The sequence below is a fragment of the Scyliorhinus torazame genome, chromosome 10 (assembly GCF_047496885.1).
Source record: "Scyliorhinus torazame isolate Kashiwa2021f chromosome 10, sScyTor2.1, whole genome shotgun sequence".
NCBI lineage: Eukaryota > Metazoa > Chordata > Chondrichthyes > Carcharhiniformes > Scyliorhinidae > Scyliorhinus > Scyliorhinus torazame.
The window spans coordinates 255,911,227-255,931,983 of record NC_092716.1 but is presented as its reverse complement, the minus strand read 5'-3'; the positions used below and the strand labels follow the sequence as shown (position 1 = coordinate 255,931,983).

Genomic DNA, 20,757 nt, shown 5'->3' with positions numbered 1-20,757 from the left:
CGCTCCATGTCCGCCCCGCAAGAAGATGGCGGACGGATCTTGCGGGGCCGCGGAAGGAAGGAGGTCCTCCTTCAGAGAGGACGGCCCGACGATCGGTGGGCACCGATTGCGGGCCACCCCACATTTAAGGTACCCCCCGGTGCAGGTTCCCCCCTCACCCCCCCACAGGCCGCCCCCCCCAGCATTCACGCACCGCCCACGACTGTAGCGACCAGGTGTGGACGGCGCCGGGGGGAACCCGCCGTTTTGGCCAGGCCGCTCGGCCCATCCGGGCCTCAGAATAGCGGGGGTGCCGGAGAATCGCCATTTTCGGTGTCTCCGGCGATTCTCCGGCCTGCGGCCCGCAAAACTCGACCGGGCCGTTCCCGCCGCTTGGGAGAATCGCGGGAGGGCGTCGGACCGGTGTCCCCGGAAATTTTGGCGGCCCAAGCGATTCTCCCAACCGGCGTGGGAGTGGACAATCGCGCCCTCGGTCTTTTGCACCATTACACAGTGCTTAAAAAAAAGCACATGGGGGCTTGCTTTAATATTTGAATCTTTTTTTTCTTCTAGACTGAAATTGAAAAGCTAAAGTGTGAGAATGACCGATTAAAATGTGAAACCCAAGGCAACTGCAGTCGGGCCCAGTCCCAGCTTTCCATCTCTTCGTCCCCTCGTCAGTCACTCGGACTTTCCCAGCACAGCCTTAACCTGACCGAGTCCACCAGTCTAGGTACATGCAACTCTGAAGTAGCCATTTCCTTTTGCCGTATTTGCACCTAAAGTATGGATTACGAGAGTACCCATTGCGTATTCAATGATGGACACGTTGTAGGTCTCAGATTGAACATTCTGGCTGACACTATAAATTTTGTTGAATTACTATTTAACTTGGCATCATTTCAAACACATTGCTGTGGCATGGTGTTGCCTGAATCGTATTGGTCAAGGCTCCCATTCATCACCAAAGTCAGAATTGTTTCACCCCCTCATGTCTAATTCTGTAAATGCAGTTCAACCTGTATTGAATTGAGATCAGAAATACAGGGGTCATTGACTGAACCAGCAAAGTGTTCATCTTCACTGTTGTCTTCCCATGTTTCCATTTCTAATTGATGTTCTTGTTGAGCAGATATGCTACTTGATGACAATGCAGACGGCTCAGCTCGCAAAGAAGGCAGGCATGTAAAGATCGTAGTCCGCTTGCAGGAGGAGATGAGATGGAAGGAGGTATGTTGAAGGTGGCAAGTTCTATTGCTGAAAATACTCATGACAACATGCAGCTCAATGTGACATGGCTAGTCAGCAGTGACCAACATTACCTGGGAGAATTCAGCTCCCAAAAGGATTAGAAGCCACAACGGGAAATATGTATTGTCTCCAGTCATGTTGGGGCTTATTATCATGCTTAATTAAAATTCCTGTAAAGGATAGAGTTGCTTGCTAGATCACTTCAGAAGACATTCAAAGTCAATTATTCAATATGTGACTAGAGTCATGTTTTGACCAGACATGATAGAGATGGTGACTTCACTTCCCCGGAGGACATTACTGAACGCAGGGAATTTTTACAACAATCTACTCTCAAGGTCATTTATTTTTCTGGTGTCTTGCTCACACGTTACCAGATTAATTAAATTCAAACTCGCAAAACGCCAAGATGGCATTTGAACCCATGACCTTTGGGTTTACCTGTCCAAAACAGTAACCATCACAATACTATGCTCAAGCTCTGAGTACTTTAAACGCACAAAATTCCTTGGAGACCCTCAGTATGTGCCAATTGTTTAGTGTCACTTCAAGCGTGTGCATTTGTCAATTTGGTTTTCCCACTTACGTAATATTAATCTCCACTGTCATCGTCCTCGAGATCACCACTGACCAGAAACTGAACTGAACCAGCCATATAAATAGTGTGGCTACAAGAGCAGGTCAGAATATTGTGTTGGGATTGGGATTACAGCATGTTGTTGGACAGAATAAAGAAAGGATTACACTGCATTAGAATGCCTTTCATGCTGATGCAGAATTCCATGAATTTTCTTTTTCTTTTATTAGCCAGTCTTTTCTGAGCAGAAAAATAAATGACAATGTGAAAACAGGTTTGGCTGATTTTAACGCTGGTTTCGTCCTCTTCTTTGAAGCCTTTAGTTTCATTGGTTCAATAACCACTACGATTGGATTACATTATTCGAGGAAATACTGATCTGTTCCTTACTCCACCACAGGAATCTCGAATCCGCCAGTACATAGTCGGCTGCATTGGGGTCAGTGGTAAGACAAAGTGGGATGTCTTGGATGGCGTTGTGCGCCGTCTGTTTAAGGTAAGGAAAACTCAATTGATGAAACAAAGATTCGAATGTGTCACCACTGGTTCAGCAGTTTCGGAAGAGGATCTTCAAAGGTTTCTTTTACGTGGACAATATGCATTAAGCAAAATATGGAACAGCTCTTTCAGGCCAGAAAGTGACTCCTTTACAATAGGAGTTACCAGACTGTTGTTAATAACTTTACATTACGACAGTGGTTTGAAATTTACTTTATCGTTCCCCCCTGTTTTGCTTTTGCCTTAATTTTCACCCATTTCTCCCCATGTCTGCTTGGGTCTCACCCCCACAACCCAAAGATGTGCAGGGTAGGTGGATTGGCCACACTAAATTGCCCCTTAATTGGGAAAGAATAATAATTAGGTACTCTAAATTAAAACAAAATTTCATCCTTTTCCTCGACGTGCTGACCTCACTGGGCCCTCTAACACCTCTGCAGGGAATGCCTGCAGGCTATTTGACCTTGGGGGGCTTCACAGCTGAGTTTGCTCCCGTCCTCATTGCTGTCTGTACTTGTAAACTGTTTCGCAGCAGCCTGAGTTATTACCAGCCTAGAAAAGCCAATGAATTTAAATCATACTAGTTCACAGTCATTACTATAGTTACTAACAAAGAAAACCGATGCCCTGATAATGGAAGGGGTGTGGTACAGGAAATCACATGATTTCAAATTTTGGGTGAGACAGAAGTGTGTAGCGCAAATCCCACAATTTGAAAAGTATGACAGTGCTTTAAAATGAATTAATTGGACAATGTTTTTGTTACATTTATCTGAATAAATAATTTTCCCTGACTTCTCATAGTGCTTGAGCACATCAGTTCAAATGTAATAATCAATTCAAATATGAAATTCTAGTTTCCTTCTCCAGTTCACAATACAAGATCTTTTGGTTGAACTTAATTACGCTATCTTTTGCAGGAATACATTATCCATGTGGATCCAGTCAGCCAATTGGGCCTAAACTCGGACAGTGTGCTGGGCTACAGCATAGGAGACATCAAACGCATCAATAATATCGATACACCTGAACTGTTACCCTGTGGCTATTTAGTAGGAGAAAGCAACACAATCACAATGTCATTGAAAGGTATGAGCATTAATAGGAACATTATTCATTGTGTAGGTTTCTACCTGATTTTTTAATGTGGAGTTCTGGAATCCAGAAGTGGGGGCTAAACGTAACCCGCAGTCGCTCAGACTTATCTGAGGCAAATGCCGAGTAACTTTGTGACTGCAAGTTACTGATTTCACTGATAAGCACAGGAACAGAGCAGGTTAGTTACCACAAGGCTGCTGATTCCTGGCGTCCCCTGCTGGTTATGCTGAGCATTACCGCACCATTCCACAGGCGACTGTAGTTAGAATTTCTAAATACAATAATGTATATCCTTGAGTTTGATAGGTTCAGACATGTAAGCCCAGAATTTTCAGAAAACCCGCCAAAATTGTAATACAGCATTAAAATGTATAGTGCAGTGTAATACAACATAATGCTGATTTTCCATGGGAAAGATTGAGAAATAGGTGATTGGTGCATTTTTACCCGACACTGAAATGTCCTTGATCTTTTCGGCAGATTCTGTCTGCTGCTCCTTGACAGAGCCTGATGGTTCACATACAATAATGCAGATCACATCATTCTTTGAATTAATGTCAGCCCTGAACAGGAGAGAAATTTATATGTAAAGTTTTAGACACTTTTTTTTTTATACATGTAGCGTACCCAATTCATTTTTTCCAAATAAGGTGCAATTTAGCGCGCCCAATCCACCTACCCTGCACATCTTTGGGTTGTGGGGGCGAAACCCATGCAAACACGGGGAGAATGTGCAAACTCCACACAGACAGTGACCCAGAGCCAGGATCGAACCTGGGACCTCAGCGCTGTGAGGCAGCAATGCTAACCACTGTGCCATCATGCTGCCCTAACTTAGTCTTATTCCTGCTGTTTTATGGTAACTTTGTTGAGCAGTTTGAAAAATAATTTTCTTCACTGAGACCTACACAATGTAGTTTCTGCACCTTTGAACGCGGCAGAATGATTACACACTGAAAAATCTAAAAGTTTCATTTCCTTAAGCACACTGTGATTCATGTACACAAGTTATGGTTCCAGGACATCCAGCTTAAATTTTAATACTTTAACTTTTAATCAGGGGATAAGTTTGTCGCTTTCCTCAGGCATTGTTATTTTACTCCTGTATTCCTGACGTGTTCTAATTGAGGTTTGCAGGAAATCTTGTTCAACGCACAATGAGAAGATTGGTGTAAATTTCAATGTAAGTTGCCGGTGACACCATTTCAGGAAATTTGGACAGTTCTCAACAACTTGTCGATTTCTCTGTGCTGTAGATTCTGTGAAAGGTTATCAATTGTACAGAGCACAGAAGGAGCCCATTTGGGTCATTGTATTTATGCTCGCTCTTTCAGATAACTGGTCAGTTAGTGCCGCACACTTCCATCCCTGCTTCTTCCCTTTTAACCTTGTAAATTTTCCTCTTTCCAGTATTTATCCAGTTACTACCGAATCTCGGTCAACTAGTCTTTCAGCCTGTGAATTGTAGATCATAACAACACAGTTATGTAACATTGCAAGTGTTGTTCCAATTTTGGGAGATATAATGCAAGTTGGAGGCTCAGGCACCAGAACTAAACCTAGTTCAAGGTGTGGAATGTACATTAAGATTGGGCGCGAACTGAATGTTCGAATGCTAATACAAGTTACCACGCTGGTCACAGACACCAATTGTTTGACTGATTAGCAGCATAAAACCCCTCTTTACAATGGAATGCTAATGCCCAACACACCAAGCAGAGGTGAGAAAGATCAAAGCTCAGCTTCTTCTCGCTTATATTTTTTCATTGAAAGATTTTTATCCTTCTCTTCTGCCAGTATTGTAATGATATGCATATTGACTGGGATGTAAAGAGTTAACAAGTTAATGATAATGCTTCTTACCACTAGAGGGAACCACAGATCAGTCATATAAATATCATGTGACTCGGGGATTCTGGGATTAGAAGATGATTGGATGATTAGGAGTTAAGAGTTTGGAGAGAGCTGGATAAGAGTGTCAGACATGGAGAGCAGTTGTATACTTGAGAGTTCTGTAAGTTAGAGATAACATAGTTTTACACAATTTTTACTTCTACTTTCGGAATGTGAATGAATCTTAGTTAGTATGTAATAAATTAATAGTTTTGTTTGTTAACAAAGCTTTGTGGTCTTTATTCAACACTACGCATCCGAGCCATCCAGGTAAAGCAGAACAGAGAATTCAAGAAGTATCAGTAGAGTTGGATGCCCTGCTAAGCAATCCTCCAATGCTAGATTGTGTAAATGCACTCCACGTTGTGGTACGGAGTAATTCAGATGTGATCATGCCCCAGTGTTTATCTGAGGATCAGTGTCCAAATGCACGGGAACATTAGCAGAAATACTGTCCAGTTATTCTTGGAGGTAACAGCATGGGCAAGTCCATTTGCTGAGGAGAGATGAGGGATTGTTGTGATCCAACAGCATTGTCAGATCAGCTGACTGCCCACAGGGGAGAAATAGGTCAAGGACAAAGCACAAAGGGTTGTCTGAACCCATTGAACCAAACTTTGGGACAGTCCTTGCCATCAGGAGGGGGAGTGAGAGAAGGGGGAAGGAAGGGAGAGAGGGAGAGAAGGCAGGATGGGGGAAGTGAGATGATGGAAGAGGTTGTTACGCTTTATTCCAGCATTACAAAAGAGTAGGGCAGCATTATTATTTGAATATGCTGCATAAGCAGAATCATCCAAAACAATTCGGACACTTCAGGTAGAAAGAAAATTGATGTTGGTTTCAGTGTTCACTGTGATTCAAATCTGCGATGAGTATAAATGGCTGGGATTTTTCTGAGCTGGTAGAAATTCCACTACCAGGGCCATCAGCCCAGTAGTGTCACTGATAGTGGCGACCTTTGCTGGGGCTACATATACCCGAGAATGACGGGTGACTTGGTTGTCGAGGGGGAGGCCGTTGCTGGAGCAGGTCCCACCCAGGACAGAAGAGCACCCAAAAAGGAGGCCCCAGTGGGGCCTGCTGGAGGCCCCTAGTTTCCCTGGATAGTCTCGCCACACAGCGACAGGCTCATTTGATCTCTGGGCAGGCAAGTCGTCTGCCATCTTTCCTACTGCTGGCAAGACAGCCTGATGGCAGGAATATGCGGTGCATGTCAGTCGATGCCTGGCCACCATTTTGACACATTCCTGCCTCCTAGGCAGGAAGAAGCTGGTAAAACCGGGTCCTTTATCTCAAACAACGTCCATACAGGAGTTTCGACCTCTTTTATATGCTGTTTCCTATCTCAAAATTATAATTCAACAAGTTACCAGAAATAAGTCTGGAAAAAATGTAAAACTTGACTGTGTTTAACAGTGTAGGGTATGTAATGGCAATGAATACGTGACATTTTTGTGTGGTTCTTCAGAGGTTTAGTGAAATGGAGAAAAGTGTATAAATGAAATATTACATGCTGCTTTTAGAAAGAGAAAGCATGCCTTACTCCTATCCTTCCTTTAACCGTTATCAATTCTGCTCTGTCCCTCAGGTTTGACAGAACATAGTTTGGATTCTCTTGTGTTTGAGACACTGATCCCAAAGCCGATGCTGCAGCGATACGTCTCCTTGCTGTCTGACCATCGGCGGATCATTCTGTCAGGACCAAGCGGTACTGGGAAAACCTACCTGGCCAATCGGCTTGCCGAGTACATGGTGCTCAAGGAAGGGAGGGAACTGACAGATGGAGTCATCGCCACCTTTAATGTGGATCACAAATCAAGCAAGGTGACAAAATCAGTTTGTTCTAATTCTTGCCCAGTTGTATATTGTTTAGAGTAAGGGTGATGTAATAGATGTTGCTAATTATGTGGAATTTACAGCACAGAAAGAGGCCATTCACCCAACAGATCTGTACTGTACTGACGCAAGTCTTCAAAGCATCTGCGCTATATTTCTTTCTTTATTCTTTGATGGGATGTGGGCATTGCTGGCAAGGCCAGCATTTATTGCCCAACCCTAATTGCCCTTGACTTGAGTGGCTTGCTAGGTAATTTCAAAGTGCCGTTAAGAGTTAAACACATTGGGTGCGATTCTCCGCTCCCGCGCCATTTTCCCCGCGACGCCGGTCCGACGCCCTCCCGCGATTCACCCAAGCGGCGAGAACGGCCCCGTCGAGTTCTGCGCGGCGCAGGCTGGAGAATCGCCCGGGACACTCAAAATGGCGATTCTCCACTACACCCGCTATTCTCCGGCCTGGATGGGCCGAGCGGCCTGGCCAAAACGATGGCTTCCCGCCGGCGCCATCCACACCTGGTCGCTGCCGGCGGGAACAGCGTGGGAACGCTGGAGGGGGTTGGTCTGTGGGGGGGGCGAGGGGGGTCCTTTCACCGGGGTTGCACTCAAAAGGGGTCTGGCCCGCGATCGGTGCCCACCGATCGGCGGGCCGGCCTCTCTGAAGGAGGACCTCCTTTGTTCCGCTGCCCCGCAAGATTCATCCGACATCTTCTTGCGGGGCGGCCTCGGGGAGGACGGCAACCGCGCATGGGGTGACGCCAGTTAGGCGGCAGATGACGCGGAGCCGCTTTTATGCAGCGCCAATGCCCGGTGCGCGCTGACGACGCTGCTTTAGTGATACGCCCCCCCGAGTTTCTCGCAGCCTCGATCCTAGCCCATTTTCAGGCCCTGAATCGGTCGAGATCCGGGCCGTTTCGCGACGGCGTTCACGACGGCGTGGGGACTTAGTCGCGGGAGCGGAGAATCGCGCCCATTATGTGTGACCTTCCGCAAAGGACATTAGTGAACCAGATGGGTTTTTCGGGGGATAAAGCGGCTGCCGAGGTGGGATTTAAGGCAGTGTCCCCAGAGCATTAGCCGAGCCTCTGGATTACTAGCCCAATAATATTACCACTATTCCACCATCTTCCTGAAATATGCCTCAACTATTCCCTGTGGTAGCGAGTTCCACATTCTAACTACCGTCTGGACAAAGACATTTCTCTTGAATTCTTTTTTGGATTAATTAGTGATTATTTTTATTTATGGCTCCTCTAAAGTCTTCTCGACCACTGTCGTGTCAAACCAATTCGTAATTCTACCCACCTCCATTCGGTGACTCTGCAACCTTCTGTATTTTAAAGAAATGAATCCTGCCTGATCAATCTAACCTCAGTTCTGGCAGCTGTTTTTTCACCTTCACCAGTGCCACTCTGTCCTGTTTGTAAAAGGAACACCAGAAAGCTATTCCCTACATTGGTGGAAATTCCAGGCAGCTTCTTCTGTAAGCTAATTCTACCATATTTATTGGAATGTTAATACCACGACCTGCGTTGTATCGACTACACTGCAAATTGTTGCCCTTTTGATCTATTATAAATAGGGCAATTAACCAACAGCTAAAAATTCCCCGGCAGCCCTTCATCAAGTCATAAAGTTTTATAACAAAAAGAGGCCCATGGGTCTGTGCCTCTCATCAAACAGCGATCTACTCCAATCCCATTTTCCAGCACGTGGTCCATAGCCTTGTATGCCATGGCGTTTCAAGTGCTCACTTAAATGCTTCTTAAATATTGTGAGGGTTCCTGCCTCTGCCACTCCATCAAGCAGTGAGTTCCACCAGCCCCTGGGTGAAAAGACTTTCCTCAATTCCCCTCTAATTCTCCTGCCTCTCACCGTAAATCTCTGCCCCCTGATTATTGGCACCTCCACTAAGGGGGAAATTCCTTCCTACCCACCCTATCTATATCCCTCATCATTTTGTCCACCTCAATCAGGTCCCGCTTCTCTGCTCTAAGGAAAACAACTCCAGCCTAACCCGCCTCTCTTCATAGCTGAAATGCTCCAGGCCAGGCAACATCCTGGTGAATCTCCTCTGCACCCTCTCCAATGCAGTCACATCCGTCCTATAATGTAGTGACCAGGACTGCACACAGTACTCCAGCTGGGGCCTAGCGAGCGTTTTATACAGCTCAACATAACCTCCCAGCGTGGGCAGCACGGTGGCGCAGTGGTTAGCACTGCTGCCTCACAGCGCGAGGTTCGATCCCGGCTCTGGGTCACTGTCCGTGTGGAGTTTGCACATTCTCCCCGTGTTTGCGTGAGTTTCGCCCCCACAACCCAAAGATGTGCAAGGGTAGGTGGATTGGCCACGCTAAATTGCCCCTTTATTGGAAAAAATGATTTGGGTATACTAAATTTATTTTTTTTAAATAACCTCCCTGCGCTTATGTTCTATGCCTCAGCTAATAAAGGCAAGTATCCCAGAAGCCGCCTTAGCCAGCATATCTACCTGTCCTACTGCCTTCAGCGATCTATGGACAGGCACACCAAGGTCCCTCTGGTCCTCTGTACGTCCGAGCGCCTGACCATTCATTGTGTATTCCCTTGTCTTGTTAGTCCTCCCAAAATGTATCACCTCACACTTTTCATGGTTAAATTCCATTTGCCTCTGTTCTGCTCACCTGACCAATACATCTATTGTCCTGTAATAGAACATAGAACATAGAACATAGAAAATACAGCACAGAACAGGCCCTTCGGCCCACGATGTTGTGCCGAACCTTTGTCCTAGATTAATCATAGATTATCATTGAATCTACAGTGCAGAAGGAGGCCATTCGGCCCCCTGAGTCTGCACCAGCTCTTGGAAAGAGCACCCTACCCAAACTCAACACCTCCACCCAACACCAAGGGCAATTTGGACATTAAGGGCAATTTATCATTGGCCAATTCACTTAACCCGCACATCTTTGGACTGTGAAATCTAAGGCTTTCCTCCTCACTATTTGTCACACCACCAATTTTCTTGTCATCTGCGAACTTACTGATCAGGGGCGTCATTCTCCGCCGGCGGGAGTCTCGGTTTTGCCGGCGCCCGGGGGTTTCCCGACGGCGTGGGGCTGCCCCACAATGGGAAACCCCATTGACCGGCCGGTGTTACGGAGACTCCCACCGGCCGGTCGGAGCAGAGATGTGGCGGGGCGGGTAGGAGAATTTCGCCCCTGATCTCCTGGGTGGGTTTCTCCAAAATGGAGGCACGGGGTCCGCGCCATTGTGAACGCCTTCGTATTTCACGACGGTGCGAAACAGGCATGGGCACCGATTCTGGCCCCCACAGGGCCAACCCTTGCATGCGCGGGGGACTTCCTCAACACACCGGCCGCGACGCAACATCGTGTCGGGGTTCAGGGGCCGGCTGCATAACAAAATAGGGGCGGGGCTGGAGAGGTGGGCCCCGATTGCGGGCCAGACCCCACTCCCCCCTCCCCTCCTCCCTCCCCACCCCCCCCCCCCCCCCCACAGACCGCCCCCCCCCCCGACCCAGCCGCAGAGTTCCCGCCGGCTGCGAGCAGGTGTGGACAGCGCCGGCGGGACTCTGCCGTTCCCGCATGGCCGCTCGGCCCATCAAGGTCACAGAATCGGCGGCCCGGCCGCGGACAGTGGCCTGCGACCGGCGCCGTGCCAAACACGCCGGCGCAAATGGCGCCGATACTCCACTCCTCAGAGAATCATGCCCGGCGTCGGGGCGGCGTGGCGCAGTTGCGGCGATTCTCCGGCCCGGTGCGGGGCTCGGAGAATCCCGCCCCCTACCTCTCAAGACTTAACTCCTGACAGTCCGTGCTGTCAGGTCACTTGACTCTGTGAACAGGGCATCTCAGCCCAGCCCAATCCTATCCTCACCTGACGATCACATGTGGTGCCGTTGGATAGCAAACAGGAACAACAAGTGCAGCTAATTTTTCACCATCCCGAGCAGAGTGTTGTCACAGTCTGCTGCCTAGGAGGCTGGGATCAGTGAACTCAGTACTGTGCACAGATTAACTCTGCAACTCTGCACCAGCTAATCATTATCCATCTTTGGGGCAGGGTATCTCGCGGATATACAAAACCTATTACCTAAATGTTTCGCAGATTTTACGACGTATGTGCTAAGTACTATTGGATCATTGCACATTTCTGATTGCCGGCCAGATAAATTGGTATGCAAGTCATATGTCACGGACCATAAATACATCTGTCGCTCAGTTAAAACTGTGATGAAGTTATAAAATTTAACAGTCTCTCAATCGTTGAGTCCTTCTCACTTTCGATGCCGTGTTTAAGCACTTCCTGTGTTGTGTATTGAGTCAGTAATCTTTTGCACCATTATTTCTCTGCAGTGTTGTCCATTGTTGTCTTCATAATAAATTATGCATGTTTCAGCTCATCTTGAAGAAAGCAATAACTTTGCAAAGGTTAAAAGCGAGATCAGATCCAGAGGGCACAGGTTTAATGTGATTTGCAAAAGAAGCAAATGTGATGTGAGATAAACCATTTTCACACAGCGAGAGTTTTGGGCCTGGAATGCACTGCCTGGAGGTGTGGTGGAGGCAGGTTCAGTCGAGCCAGTCATCAGCTGATTATTTGATTCGAAACAATGTGCAGGGGTTACGGGAAAACGGCAGGGGAATGAATGGCACTCAATCATGATGCTCTTTGGAGAGCTAGTGCAGACGCAATGGGCCAAATGGCCTCCATCTGCACCGTCACACTTCTGTGTTTCTGTGGTATCTATAGAACCGAGGAAACCACACTATTGTTCCTGTGTTGCAATCATTGATCACCAGTTGCGTAGATGTTTGAGAGCGCAGAATGACACGAGCCATTCTTGTTTTTCAGGAGCTACGTCAGTATCTTTCGAACCTTGCAGATCAGTGTAACAGTGAGACCAATGCGGTGGATATGCCGAGTGTGATCATCTTGGACAACTTGCATCATGTTGGTTCCCTTGGAGAGATCTTTAATGGCCTTTTAAACTGCAAGTACCATAAATGGTAACGGTCTTATTTATCTTGGTTTGCGTGGTTCAAAACTCTACTTTCCTGTTCGACCGCGAGTCATGACACATGCCGCAGCACAATAGCACTAGCGCTGGCAGCTTTCCAGTACTTTACCTGCGTGTTTCATTTACAAGTCTAGCCAGTGAATGTCCCTGCCTGCACAGATTTTAGTTCAGTTATCTGGAAACCAGTCAGGAGGGGGACAACTGCCTGATTGGAAGGTGGTCCACCGGCCACTGGTGGACCTTTAGGCACGCAACCAAAGTTAGAAGGGGGTTTCTGATGGGTGTCACCCCGTTATGGGCGGCATGGTAGCACAGTGGTTAGCACTCTTGCTTCACAGCGCTAAGGTCCCAGGTTTGATTCCCAGCTTGTGTCACTGTCTGTGCGGAGTCTGCACGTTCTCCCCGTGTCTGCGTGGGTTTCCTCCGGGCGCTCCGGTTTCCTCCCACAAGTCCCAAAAGACGTGCTGTTAGGTGAATTGGACATTCTGAATTCTCCCTCTGTGTGCCCGAACAGGTGCCGGAATGTGGCGACTAGGGGCTTTTCACAGTAACTTCATTGCAGTGTTAATGTAAGCCTACTAGTGACACTAATAAAGATTATCATTATTATAAACTCACCCAAAAGCAGACTCATAGAATCGCTGCACTGCAGAAGGAGGCCATTTGGCCCATCGAGGCTGTGGGAGGAAACCGGAGCACCCGGAGGAAACCCACGCAGACACTGGGAGAAGGTGCAAACTCCACACAGGCAGTGACCCAAGGTTGGAATTGAACCTGGGTCCCTGGTGCTGTGAGACAGCAGTGCTAATCACTGTACCATCCCACTCTTATTTTCCTGTTGGATTGTGCCCATATACTTTAGTCAGGACACCAGAGAATTTACCGCTCATCCTATGGGAAAATTTATGCTCAGCTGAGTTGCAGATGGGAGCTTGATTTTTCCATATCCAGTCTCAATCAGATCCTAAGAAGGCTGCATTTATATATATATATATTTATTTGCATTGAGAACGTGGTGGTGCGCCTTCCTCTTGAGTTACTGCAGTCTACATTGTGATGGTCTCTGGAACTTATTACAGTGGAGTAGCTTGCTGGCCCCCTGAGGGCAGCTGGTGTGGGGCAGGTGTCACTTAGAGACAGGACCTGGTAAAGACAGCAGGTTCCCTTTGTAAGAATATTAGTGAACCAGTTTGCGTTTTTTTTTATGCCAACTCATGATTACTTTAACAGGGGCAGCGCGGTGGCATAGTGGTTAGCACTGCTGCTTCACGGCGCTGAGGTCCCAGGATCGATCCAGGCCCTGGTTCACTGTCCGTGTGGAGTTTGCACATTCTCCCCGTGTCTGCGTGGGTTTCACCCCCACAACCCAAAGCCGTGTAGGGTAGGTGGATTGGCCACGCTAAATTGCCCCTTAATTGGAAAAAATGAATTGGGTACTCTAAATTTTTTTTTTAAATGATTACTTTCAACTGAATTCAAATGGTTTCCCAGATAATTGTTAACATTTGACTATCTATTTTTCAGCCCTTATATCATTGGCACAATGAACCAGGCGACATCTTCCACTCCGAACCTCCAACTCCATCATAACTTCAGGTAATGTCTGCACCCCCGACGGACTGGATCTTGTTTTAATTTGTCGAAGTTCCACATTGTTTTCTTATGTTCAGGGCACCCACTGAACGTCAACTCAGTCAGATTTTAGAAGTTGTTTTTAAGATCAATGTTTTAACATCCGGCCAGTCTCACTGAGGCCTCTCTTTTGGATTTAATGATAACGTAATCCAATTGCTAACCATGGGTACACAAGCTCACAAGCTCTTGTGAGCAGGAAGGCAAAATAATAGGCTGAGAAAAACAGTCACAATCTGAGTATCTGAAGCCAGAATTTAGTAAACTGTCCACAGACTCGAATTGTAGCCTTCTCCCTCGCTGCTCTGCATGGTTCTGTGTCTAACCATGAACGATTAAATGCATTTTCATAGAAGGGACCCATGGTGATGCACATATTGTATATTGGTATTTAGAGAATGTGGGCTTGGATACTTATGTGTGAAATGGAACATTATCTCCCTTTGTCCATGCTTACTCACACATGCTCTCACACGTGCTATCACACACTCACTCGTGCTCTCCCACGCTCTCACCTCTCACACGTGCTCTCACATATCCCCACAAGTGCTCTCACACATGCTCTCACACACTTACATGTGCTCTCACATACATGTGCTCTCACACACCCATATGTGCTCCCACATCCTTCGACACGTGGTCTCACAAACTCCCACATGTGCTCTCACACACTCCTACATGTGCACCTACACATGTGCTCACACATGCTGACATACAAGCAAGCTGCCACCCACAAACACACACTCTCACAAATGCACACCCACACGCATGCTCGCACACCCCCCTCACATGCTTAAGCACACTTTCTACGTGTGCTCTCACACATACATACAAACTCCCACATATGGGGCGGGATTCTCTGACCCCCCGCCGGGCTGGAGAATCACCGGGGGGCGGCGTGAATCGCGCCCGCCGCTCCGACGCCGGATGCCGAATTCTTCGGCGCCGGTTTTTTGGCGGGGGCGGGATCACATCGCGCCAGTCGGGGGCCGTTGGCAGTGGACCCCCCCCGGCGATTCTCCAGGCCCCGATGGGCCGAGCGGCCGCCCGTTTTCAGCCGGTCCCGCCGGCGTGAAATACACAAGATCCATACCGGCGGGACCTGGCTCTGAGGGCGGCCTGCGGAGTCCTCGGGGGGACACGGGGGAATCTGGCCCGGGGGGGGGGGGGGGCCTCCACGGTTGCCTGGCCCGCAATCGAGGCCCACCGATCTGCGGGCGGGCCTGTGCCGTGGGGGCACCCTTTCCCTCCGCGCCGGTCTCTGTAAAGCTCCACCATGGTCGGCGCGGAGAAGAAACCCTCTGCACATGCGAAGGGATCACGCCAGCGGTTCTGTGCATGCGCCGGAACACGCTGGCGCCAACCACTCTAGCCCCGGCCTCGTGGATTCGGCACCTCCGGGCGGCCCGACGCCGGAGTGGGTCACGCCGCTCTTTGGCGCCAGCACGGCCCGCCCGCCGGTTGGGGGAGAATCCCGGCCATGTTCTCACATGCACCTTTCCACTGATGCACACATATACACTCCCATGTGTGCACATGCACACACACCCTCACATGCTCACACATGTTCTGTTACATATCCATATACATGTGCTCTCAAGGACAGCATTTTCAACAAAGAAAATTCCGAAAGCTGAATTTGTATTCGGTGGTGTAGAACCTGAGGAGATACCTTTCCTCTCACCTTTTCATTTGAATGTTCTTCTCTCCTTAACAACAAGAAATAAAGGGCATGATTCCACAAAAATAAAAGAGTTATGTTTTGAGCGCGTACAGCGGTGTTTTCAGCACCTGACATTTTTCTTGGAGAATCAGTGATTATTTACTCAAAACTTTGCCTCGGGAGATGAAGATTAAACTGATTAAACGATGGGTCAGATTGCATATGGTCTGGGGTGAACTTGATATGTCGCGTGACCTTTTCTTACATCATGCCTCCTTGCGTTGCATGTGAGTCTTCTGACACGTCTCCCATGTGGTCATTGGTGCCCACTATAAAACTTGAGATCAGGGGCTGGATTCTCTGCGTGTTTCTCAGTGGTGCACTGTTTGCACACGGCGGGATTCTCTCTTCCCGTCGCTTGTCAATGGGATTTCCCATTGATGCCACCCCACGTCACCAGGGAAAGAGAATCCCGACGGCCGGAGAATTCCGGCCCAGATAGTCAGGGACCAGGAAGTGAATTATAGAATTGGCTACTTAATCCCAATCACTGCAACTTTTATTTCTGTGTTACAGGTGGGTTCTGTGTGCTAACCACACCGAACCAGTCAAAGGCTTCTTGGGCCGCTATCTTCGCCGGAAACTGATAGAAACCGAGATCAGTACCCGAACGAGAAACACTGAACTAGTCAAGATCGTTGACTGGATCCCCAAGGTCTGGCACCATTTGAACAGATTCCTGGAAGCTCACAGTTCCTCTGACGTCACCATCGGTAATTATCGCCTTGATAGAATTGGCAAAACTACTTACTTTACTTTGAAACAAGGGGCTGGTCTAGCACAGGGGGCTAAGACAGCTGGCTTGTAATGCAGAACAAGGCCAGCAGCGCGGGTTCAATTCCCGTACCGGCCTCCCCGAACAGGCGCCGGAATGTGGCGACTAAGGGCTTTTCACAGTAAATTCATTGAAGCCTACTTGTGACAATAAGCGATTATTATTATTATTATTATTATTATTATTATTATTATTATTATTATTGTTGTTATTAAACAAAGAGGGTGCGATGATGGTGTGGTGATAATGTCACTGGGCTAATAATCCAGAGGGCCTGGCTAATCTTCTGGGAATGTGGGTTCAAATGGCAGCTGGTGGAATTTTTAATTGAATTAACAAAATCAGACCAGTAAACTATCATCAATGGTTGTATAAACCCATCTGGTTCACTAATGTCCTTCAGGGAAGGAAATCTGCCGTCCTTATCTGGTCTGGCCTCCATGTGACTCCAGATCCACAGCAATGTGGTAGACTCTTAACTGTCAAGCTGTTCAGTCCTAGGACAATTAGGATGGGCAACAAATGCTGGTCTTACAAGTTCCTGGAAAGGACGGCAGATTTAAAATCATAGAATTTACAGTGCAGAAGGAGGCCATTCGGCCCATCAGGTTTGCACTGGCCCTTAAAAAAAGCACCCGACTGAAGCCCACGTATCTGCCCTATCCCCGTAACCCAGTAACCCCCACTTAACATTTTTTTTTGGACACTAAGGGCAATTTAGCACGGCCAATCCACCTAACCCGCACATCTTTGGACTGTGGGAGGAAACCGGAGCACCCGGAAGAAACCCACGCAGACACTGGGAGAACGTGCAGACTCCGCACAGACAGTGACCCAGCCGGGAATCGAACCTGGGACCCTGGAGCTGTGAAGCAACTGTGCTAACCACTCTGCTACCATGCCTTCCCTAAAAGGACATTAGTGAACCAGAAAGCTTTTTGCATCAATCGATGGTCATTGTCATCATAGAATTTACAGTGCAGAAGGAGGCCATTTGGCCCATTGAGTCTGCACCAGCTCTTGGAAAGAGCACCCTACCCAAAGTCCACACCTCCACCCTATCCCCATAACCCAGTAACCCCACCCAACACTAAAGGCAATTTTGGAAACTTAAGGGCAATTTTGGATACTAAGGGCAATTTAGCATGGCATCCACCTAACCTGCACATCTTTGGACTGTGGGAGGAAACTGGAGCACCCGGAGGAAACCCACACAGACACGGGGAGAACGTGCAGACTCCGCACAGGCAGTGACCCAAGCTGGAATCGAACCTGGGACCCTGGAGCTGTGAAGCAATTGTGCTATCCACAATGCTACCGTGAGGCCCTTGTCATGATCGCTATCACTGAGACTAGCTTTATATTCCACACTTATTAATGAATTTAAATTCCGTCAGCAGTCATGGTGGGATTTGAACCCATGTCCCCAAAGTACTAGCCTTCTATTTAAAAACCCAGAGCATTTTCTTCCTCTATATTTCCTGGATGCTCAAAGACAGAGACAACCAGAAAAGGCTGGTGATATCTCACCCGTAGACATTGTGTGGGGTGGGCTAGGATCTGAAGGCAGGGCCCCTTATTGACTTCAGACTTTCTGGCTGATCATGTCCATTGAGAGCCAGTGCTACCCCAAACGGAGCACTTCAGCAATTTTTTAAGGTGACCAATCCACCTCCCCTGCACATCTTTGGGTTGAAGAAGATGTCCACGACTACCTTATGAAGAGCAATTCAGAACCAGAGCAATGTGTACATCCCAAGAATGAATAAAAAAATTCAGGCGGTTGTCATAATGGGCGTCATTCTCCGACCCCCCGCCGGTTTGGAGAATCGCCGGGGGCTGCCGTGAATCCCACCCCCGCCGGTTGCCGAAGTCTCCGGCACCGGATATTCGGCGGGGGCGGGAATCGGGCCGCGCCGGTTGGCGGGCCCCCCCCCGCTCGATTCTCCGGCACGGATGGGCCGAAGTCCCGCCGATAAATTGCCTGTCCCGCCGGCGTAAATTAAAGTACCTATTTACCGGCGGGACAAGGCGGCGTGGGCGGGCTCCGGGGTCCTGGGGGGGGCGCGGGGCGATCTGACCCCGGGGGGTGCCCCCACGGTGGCCTGGCCCGCGATCGGGGCCCACCGATCCGCGGGCGGGCCTGTGCCGTGGGGGCACTCTTTCCCTTCTGCCTCCGCCACGGTCGCCACCATGGCGGAGGCGGAAGAGATTCGCTCCACTGCGCATGCGAGGGAAACTTTCAGCGGCCGCTGACGCTCCCGCGCATGCGCCGCCCCGACATGTCATTTCCGCGCCAGCTGGCGGGGCAACAAAGACCGTTTCCGCCAGCTGGCTGGGCGGAAATTCCTCCGGCGTCGGCCTAGCCACTCAATGTTGGGGCTCGGCCCCCAAAGATGCAGAGCATTCCGCACCTTTGGGGCGGTGCGATGCCCATCTGATTGGCGCCGTTTTGGGCGCCAGTCGGCGGACATCGCGCCGTTTTGGGAGAATTGCGCCCATTGAGCCTTTACACTGTGAACTTCACTTTGGCATCACTTCAGTTTTCAATGAGGAAGAATAGTAACAATTGAAGTTGCAGTTACATGTTTTTCTTGGAGATTAATGACTTTTCTTCAATATATCAGTGAAAACCCTAAAACGCCATTTTGATTTAATTTCTAATTGTTAAGGTCCTCGACTGTTCCTCTCCTGTCCAATGGATGTTGACGGATCGAGGGTTTGGTTCACAGACTTGTGGAATTATTCCATCATCCCGTATCTGCTCGAGGCAGTCCGGGAGGGGCTGCAGGTACGTAAAGGCCATGGGCACAGCCTCGTTGATCAGAATGCCAAGTGGAGCTTCACATGAATTGCTGATGAACCTTTTGCGCGTGAAAAGCGGTCTTTCAATAAAATAGTCATTCAATAAAAACAAGGCAAGTGCTCAAGTGCATCAACCCCGGTTTTCTTGAAGAATAGGTCAGATAGGTGGTTGTCAGAAAGAGCGATGTGAGGACCGGGCAGATACATTGGATTGGGATCACAGTTTATTCGAATGTTAAGCCTCTACAACAAGTGTTTTGACTGTTTCTGTGGTGTAAGTTTGAAATTACAAAGTTTGAAAAAACTTTGTCCAGGCTTGTGATCGACCAATGCCACACTCTGTGAATCAAGTAATTTGCAGCTGACTTTATCTGTCCGCACGTTAACTGATACCTTTTCACAATTGCCATTCAATGTGAATTTATTTTTATTTACCATTCCTGCTTTAAGAGTTACCTCAGCAGCGGGATTCTCCGGTCCGCCAGTCGCGTTTTCCTGGGCCCTCGGCGGCAGCGGCATTTTCTGCTCCCGCCACCTGCCAATTGGATTTCCCATTCTGGCCACCCCACGCCGCTGGCGTACCCGGAGGTGTGGGTGCCCTGCTATCGCAACAGAGAAAATCACCAGCGGACAATCCTGCTGCAGATGTTTACTTCCAAGGATAGCTTTAGGGTGGAATTCTCCGCCGTATCATTCGGCTGATAGTCGGAAAATTAAAGGGCTGGTGGGGCAGCAACTTAGAACTTGAAAGATCGGGGCCGGGATTCTCCCCTACCCGGCAGGGCGGGGGGTCCTGGCGGGATGGAGTGGCGTGAACCACTCCAGCGTCGGGCCGCACCTTTAGGGGCCAAGCCCTCACCTTGAGGCGCTAGGTCCGCGCCGGATTGGTTGGCGCACTGCCGGACGGCGGGAAAGGCCTTTGGCGCCATGCCAGTCGGGGCCGAAGGGACTCCGCCGGTCGGCAGAAGTCTGCGCGGGAGCGTCAGCGGCTGCTGGCGTCATCCCTGAGCATGCGCAGGGGGGGTCACTTCCGCATCGGCCATCGCGGAGGCTGTGGCCGAGGCGGAAGGAAAAGAGTGCCCCCACGGCACAGGCCCGCCCGTGGATTGGTGGGCCCCGATCGCGAGCCAGGCCCCCCCCCCCAGGACCCCGGAGCCCGCCCGCGCCGCCAGTCCTGCCGGTAAGGTAGGTGGTTTGATTCACGCCAGCAGCGGGACTTCGGCCCATCGCGGGCCGGAGAATCGCCGGGGAGGGCGGGATTCACGCTGCCTCCCCCCCCCCGGCGATTCTCCGACCCGGTGGGTGGGTCGGGGAATCCCACCCCGGGTGCCTTTTTTAAAGGCCGACCTGAAATAAAAAATAGAATAAACCCCTGCAGACAACACTCCCACCCGTCACAGAATCCCTCCCCCCATACAACACCCCACCCCCAACGGAACACTCCCTCACAAAGACACATTACCCCCCCCACCCCAGGGCACTGCCTGGGCGTGACCCTCTCCCACCCGAGTGATGCACTCACCTGAACCCCTCTGGCAGGTTCTGCTCACCAGGTACACGCCTTGGGAGACCTATCACTGAGTCAAAGTTTACAGCCACACAGTTTTTAACCATGAAGCTAGTCCCAATTACCCACATTTGGCCCATATCCCCCTATATCCAACTTT

The 20,757-nt window shown here is 49.2% G+C and overlaps 1 protein-coding gene across 12 annotated transcripts in view; it reads left to right on the top strand.

The window, feature by feature from the left end:
- Nucleotides 1–20,757, top strand: part of nav2a (neuron navigator 2a) — a 1,224,858-nt gene that overhangs the window by 1,194,566 nt on the left and 9,535 nt on the right. For all 12 annotated transcript variants that reach the window (XM_072466710.1, XM_072466713.1, XM_072466705.1 and 9 more), the window contains 9 exons: nucleotides 553–712; nucleotides 1,112–1,209; nucleotides 2,208–2,303; nucleotides 3,226–3,394; nucleotides 6,885–7,120; nucleotides 11,990–12,144; nucleotides 13,680–13,751; nucleotides 16,027–16,223; nucleotides 18,958–19,076. In XM_072466710.1, coding sequence (XP_072322811.1) covers nucleotides 553–712; nucleotides 1,112–1,209; nucleotides 2,208–2,303; nucleotides 3,226–3,394; nucleotides 6,885–7,120; nucleotides 11,990–12,144; nucleotides 13,680–13,751; nucleotides 16,027–16,223; nucleotides 18,958–19,076 — 1,302 coding nt within the window. The remainder of the gene's footprint in view (nucleotides 1–552; nucleotides 713–1,111; nucleotides 1,210–2,207; nucleotides 2,304–3,225; nucleotides 3,395–6,884; nucleotides 7,121–11,989; nucleotides 12,145–13,679; nucleotides 13,752–16,026; nucleotides 16,224–18,957; nucleotides 19,077–20,757) is intronic.